Source organism: Somniosus microcephalus, chromosome 5 (genome assembly GCF_052327205.1).
Source record: "Somniosus microcephalus isolate GS21.2 chromosome 5, FLI_Smic_1.0, whole genome shotgun sequence".
Lineage (NCBI taxonomy): Eukaryota > Metazoa > Chordata > Chondrichthyes > Squaliformes > Somniosidae > Somniosus > Somniosus microcephalus.
In genome coordinates, this window is record NC_140991.1 from 45,420,865 (window position 1) to 45,426,864 (window position 6,000).

General features: G+C 44.1%; 1 protein-coding gene across 1 annotated transcript in view; it reads right to left on the reverse strand.

Moving 5' to 3' along the window:
* adarb2 (adenosine deaminase RNA specific B2 (inactive)) overlaps positions 1-4,935 on the reverse strand; it is a 409,469-nt gene extending 404,534 nt beyond the window's left edge. The window contains exon 1 of the mRNA XM_085987599.1: positions 1,168-4,935. Coding sequence (XP_085843725.1) covers positions 1,168-1,330 — 163 coding nt within the window. The 5' untranslated portion in view covers positions 1,331-4,935. The remainder of the gene's footprint in view (positions 1-1,167) is intronic.
* Between the last annotated feature and the right edge of the window lie 1,065 nt (positions 4,936-6,000).

Consider the following 6,000-nt stretch of genomic DNA (forward strand, 5'->3'; position numbering starts at 1 on the left):
GGGAGCAGCTGAATGAATGGTCTTAATCTTAGTGACAAAAAAAGTTCATGAGCCCCTCTTATTCGCTGTTGTAGAGGAGGAGACAAGCTGGAGGTTATATTTGCTCTCCTGGAGTAGTGCATGGTTTCGACAGAGAAGAGTGTGGCCCAATAGCGCTTGATGTGGCCAGCCAGATCTGGTGATGGACAATCTATAGAAGACAAAATTAACCCTTTGAGTGAGTGAGTGAGGCTAAGTAAATCATGGGTGGCATAAATCCCACATTGAACAGCACACCATTGAGCATTCTGTTTATGTGATAAATGTTGTATAAAATATGGTGATTCCATTTTTTATTATATTATGTTATAAATATATATTTCTTGTTTGCCAATCTTTTCCCCTCCTGAAGGTACTGGCTCTTGCTGGGGCACAGTTCCACAGATGCTATCGGCCTTCAACAATTTGTCGAAGTGGACACTCTTTGTGTATTTGCCTAGACTAGTGGAAGACTCATGCACACCTACCAGTGGGATTCACATGATGGTGCTCAGAAATGGGAACTCTCTCGTCTCTGTGGACCTCATCTATTTCTTCAGCGAACTCCATATAGACTAGAAATCAAACCTGGGGCCTTTTGGGCCACATGGCCTGTGCTACACTAGGCAGTGTAGTTACCCACTAAGTCATTGGGGTAATTGTGTAAGAGGCATTTTAATAATTTTCTTATATAGTACATTCAGTTCTAAACCTTCTATTTTATGTGATGTCGCTGCTTTATGGCAGCTGTTAATATTGGCTTTTGTAAACTAGGAGATATGGTTGACTGGTACTAAGTGTGCTGGCTTCACAGCCAGATGGTCTCATGTTTGTATGACTGGGCTCTTTACTACTCGATTCTGCCTGTCTTGACTCTTGGCCGTGATGCTGGATAGAGCACCTTACACACTTGTTATAAGAACATGAAACGGTGAATATATACGGCTAAAAATGACCTTTCTTTGTTTCAGTTGACTTTAGTTTAATGTTTTGCGTGACATTCTTTAGTCCGCTATTTCAACACAAGTGTTAACCCATTTATTTAACCTGCAGACACGTGATTGTGTCAAGGGTTTGTCCGCTAATATGGCTCGGTTTTAATTCCATTGAGGTGGTGATTTGCTCGTCCAGAAATGGAATGATACTTACTCAAATTGTCCTCATCCTCAGTATTTTCCAAACCAGGGCTGAAATACTTGAATGGACCGATGAACGAAGAAAGTGTGTTTAATTTATCTGAAAAAAGAAGCATATAATAGAACATTAGTTTTATTAGACTTTCATTGTCTTGGGTTCCTAATATCCAACCCATACAGCATTATGGGCTATTTTTTCCTCTGTTTGAGAAAAATGGGAGAAATGCCTGTTACTCATGAAATTAATGATCTGCTAACAAAATTGCAGGCATATGTGGTTTAGCGATGTGTGAGTCCTCTGAATATGACTTTTTATAAGTGGGAATGCAATCGTGATCCTGTAACATCTCTCATATGCGACTCAATTACAAATGTCACAGTGGAGTGCACACATTGTGACGTAATAAAACTCACTACGCACTTGGTTTGAGTATAAAGCAAGGCTTTAATCAACTTGTTTCAGAACATGGAGGTCTAGTTGTACTTCACTAGTTCCTTGTCTTACAAAATGTCCCTGGAAAGCTGGGCCCACGCCCGAGTATTTATACTCCTTGGACGGCACCACTAGCTGGCCGTCCAGCGTTATTTCATGAGTAGTTTCTTGATGAATGATGAGATTCATAACACATTGTTTTATGACAGATATCAAAGCCAAATTCAGTGGACCCAATTTAGAGACCAGCCGCTGGAAGCACTACTCATTGCTGTAGTAGAGTGACATGAGCAGAGTTTGTTACAAAAAGATGGGCCTCCAAGGAGGCAACTAGTGTGGTCAGACGTCACAGATTGAGTCAGCATGGGCTCAATAGTGAGAAGTCTAGAATAAGTTCCATGAAGAAAAAGAACACAAATGTAGGGCAAGAATATCTGTGTAAAATAGAAGGACAGGACTTATATGTTAGCAAAGTTGTAACCTTTGGAGATTGAAAGTTAGTGCAGAATTTATGGTATCTGTGATTTACGCACTTTGGCACATCAGTGTGTCCACACACAGTGATTGTCCACAAATACAAAATAGTTCCTCTAATGATAATACAGTAATTACATAGATAAGTGTGCCCATGTATTCACTGTATACCATCTGCTTTCTTCGATCTGAGATCGATAGATTTTTGGGCACTAATGCAATCAAGGGATATGGGGATAGGGCGGGAAAGTGGAGTTGATGTAGAAGATCAGCTGTGATCTTATTGAATGGCGGAGCAGGCTCCGCTCGAGGAGCCGTATGGCCTACTCCTGCTCCTATTTCTTATGTTCATAGAGCAAGGAGAATTCAGTACTCATCAGTCGAACCAGAAGCTTACCACTCAGCAGAGCACCAAGCATCGTATCACTATTTGAAACAAACACCAGCACAGACACATACAGCGGAACTAATTCTGAGGCCTCATTAGATGCCTTCCGTTTCATGGTCAGTGGGTATTATAGGGAATCGGATAGGAGCAGCTGATTGGCATTGATGACAGCGGCTGTTCTGTGCAATCACACACAGCCATGAGTAAATGGCGGTGGAGACTGCCTCTAAAAGTAGGCGTCCACAAAGAATATCCACGACAGCGAAGCAGGTACGTCAGACTTAGTCGCAGATACAGGCTTTCTGTAGCCGCTGCAACTGGCTGATTGGCTTTGCAGTCACCCAACAATGGTTCTCATGCCAGCACAGGACCACATCAGCGACCAACACCTGGATGTTCACAGAACTCAAGGGACGAACCCAAAAGCTCACACACCAAATGCATTGACACACCAAATCAAATGACAAGGCTTTCGCTATAGCTTGCAGCCTGTCATCATTTTATTGTCCAGAAAAGAAAGCGTCTGTTGCCCAAAAGGCCAAAAGTAAAACTGCCGGCTCCTGTGCTGCCCAGTGCGAGTGGCTGGAAGATCTCCATGTTGAGGGCAGAGGTGACTTTCACTGCCACCAGAGCATGGCAGATGGCGGACTGTCCCTGCAGGTCTTCATGGACAGGTGGCACAGCGTCCGGCCTGCTCAAGTACTGCTCTTCTGCCATGCCCAAGGTAGCTGATTCTACTGTGGCAGCATCATTGCCTGGGGTAGTGCCCACTGTCAGTCATGCACCTCCTGTGCGTTCTGCACTCCCTCGGTTTGCTGATTTTAGCAACAAATAAAAAAGTTGACCTGCAGAAACAGTGATGCATTAACGGTAGAAAACTATTTGTCCTTGTTTTGTGCTGTCGAAGCTTTCCTATCTCTGCAAAATGGATTAACAAAACAATAGGGAAAAGTGTCTCCTCTCCTGCTGCACTGTGACACACCCGCCAAAGACCAGCACACCCACGCTCTCTGACAAAAACTGCTGTATACTTTTCATTTTTGTCATTGCTGTGCTGCTAGTTCCAAATCTTCCCCTCCATTAAACTCACTAATGCCAGGTCTAACCTACAGTAAAATGCTCAATATTTGATTTGACTGCGGAGTTCTATAATGCTGCATGAGACCTTCATTACTGGCTTTCAACAAGCACTTTTCGCTAATGTCTGTTAATCCATTTTGAAGGGATAGGAATGCTCAGAGTAGTATGAAGCCTAAATGTTCCAATTGTAACATCGACAGTAACCCACTTAAACTGAAAAGGTTCCCGTTGGTGTTACAGTAAAAAAAATCTAATTTTCAACTGAAATGAGCAAAGAGAAGAGAAGATGACCCCATCTATCAGTAGTCACTGAAGAAGTTTCTATGGACAAATTTCACAAAAAAAAGCAAGCTATCGCAATAATGAGCCTGCATATCTGTGCAGGATCCAGTCTCTGAGATCTCTGGCTTTATTTTCCTTCTGCCTCACTTATAGCCTCATGGCTGCACTCACTGCAGGCAAAGTTGAAGAAATGCAGGTGTAGTAAACAGGAATTTTAAAAGGTGCAGAGAGTCACTTCACTACATTAAACAAGAGCCTGTTTAAATTCAATTTAACAAGTTCTGTTGCAGTTACGCAGCTCATTAATTTTCTGTAAGCAGAATGTTTTCTGTCCTCCTGAAGCTTCTTCCAGCCAGTCTCCACCGGGTGAAATACGACAGAACTACAATCTTCTGCCCTGTTTCTTTTCCCAGCTTTCATTTTACTCCTGCCCAATTCTTATATTTCCAGTAGCTCTGCCTCTCCACACTGGTTGCTTCACGTTGAAAGCAGGTCTGTGGCTGGCTTTTTCCTCTCCATTGTTCCTTTCCTCTCTCTGGCACGCTCATCCTTTGCCACTCTCGCTTACTGTTTTCTCCAACCTGTCTCCTCCCTCCTCCGCTCGCGGTTCCCTCCCTTTGAATCCATTTTACTTTCACCTTCCGTTTCTCATCCCCTTGTATTGTTCCAGTCGTAAAAAAAAACTTTGCAGCTAATGTGTTATTTTCTGAATAGCAACAAAAACTTCACGCAATTTTCCAGTTACCGGCAAGGCTGTGAATTTTTATTCTAAAGAAAGCTAAAAACAAAACATGAGATCAGACCACAGAAACCTTTTTCTCCGCCCGCCGGTTAGAAAGACCAGCACCAGGGAAGTTAAAACCAACTCTGAGGGAGCACTCGCCAATTGGGCTCCAGTCAATTACTCCGAGTCCCTTGGTGCTGCTACGCTGTGCTGCACTGTTATTTAGTTATCATTTCAATATACTGCTTCCTGCTGGCAAATGATTATCCTGGAAACTGTCCACTACACCGTAAAAGTGTGTGAAGATCACTGTGCGGAATGCTGACTGGATCGTCAGGGAATTGGGTCGCATTGAAATGACCTCACCCAGCCGTAATTTTAAGATTACAGTGGAGCTCTTGGGGTTGATTTTCAGTGTGCCGTGAGGCGGGCTTTTAGGCGTGCGGGGGGCTAAAATCCCGAATTCGGGGGTCCCGACACCATCCCGCCCAAAACCCACCTCCATGTAAGTTTCAAAGGAGGCGGGTACCCGCCCCGCACTGGGACCCGCTGACCCGAGGCAGGAAGGGATTAGTGCCAATTAACTGCCTGTTAACAGGTAGTTTTTAGCCTAATCCCTATTTTGAAGGGTGTCGTGTGGGATTCCCGACGGCTCCAAACCACGCCAGGTTAGAGGAGTCGGGCGGTCGGGTTGAAGGACTTGGAGGGGTCAGTGTTCAGGTGAGTGATGGGTGCATGAGTGCAAAGGTAAGTGTGTTTGGTGTGTCTAAAGTGTGTAAAGAAGTTTAAATTACCTGTACTTACCTTCACAGCCTTCCTTTCTCTAGGCTTCGGGAGTCCATCATTCAGCCGGCACTGAAAGCAGAATGGCCGCGAGCTGTCAAAAGTGACAGCCTGCAGCTTTCAGTGCCAGTAAGATTTCTAACTGAGTCTGCGTAGAAGGACTCAGGTTAGAAGTAAGACTGTCAGTGTTTGACAGCTTCAAACAGCTGTGAAACACTGATATTTCATCTGTCAACATGTCTTGACAGATGAAATTTCAGTCTGTGACGTCACCTGTTGCCGGGTGGCCCTTAATTGGCCTGCTGAGCCCGCTGGGCGGGCTCAACAAGGGCAATAAAGAAAAAATCGTGTAGATTGGCTGGACGTCGATGGAGGCGGGACTAAAACCTGAAAGTTGTAGTCCCGCCTCCTTCCTGACTTCTGAATGAAAATCCAGCCCTGTGTTTTTAGGGCCCGGCCCCTGATTTTTTTTTAAGAATGCCGGGGGAGTGGGGGGGATTAATTTTTACTTTGGGTGACAGCGTAAAATGGGTGGCATCGATTCAAATGTGAAACCCAACTATTCCCCAGTTGCATTGAGAAAAAAAAACAAATTCACCTTTAAACAAAGGAATCTTCTTCTAAAAGGAAAAGTAGAAATGAGTGCACAACAGACTGCCGGAAAAATGTAAATGCAGGTTCC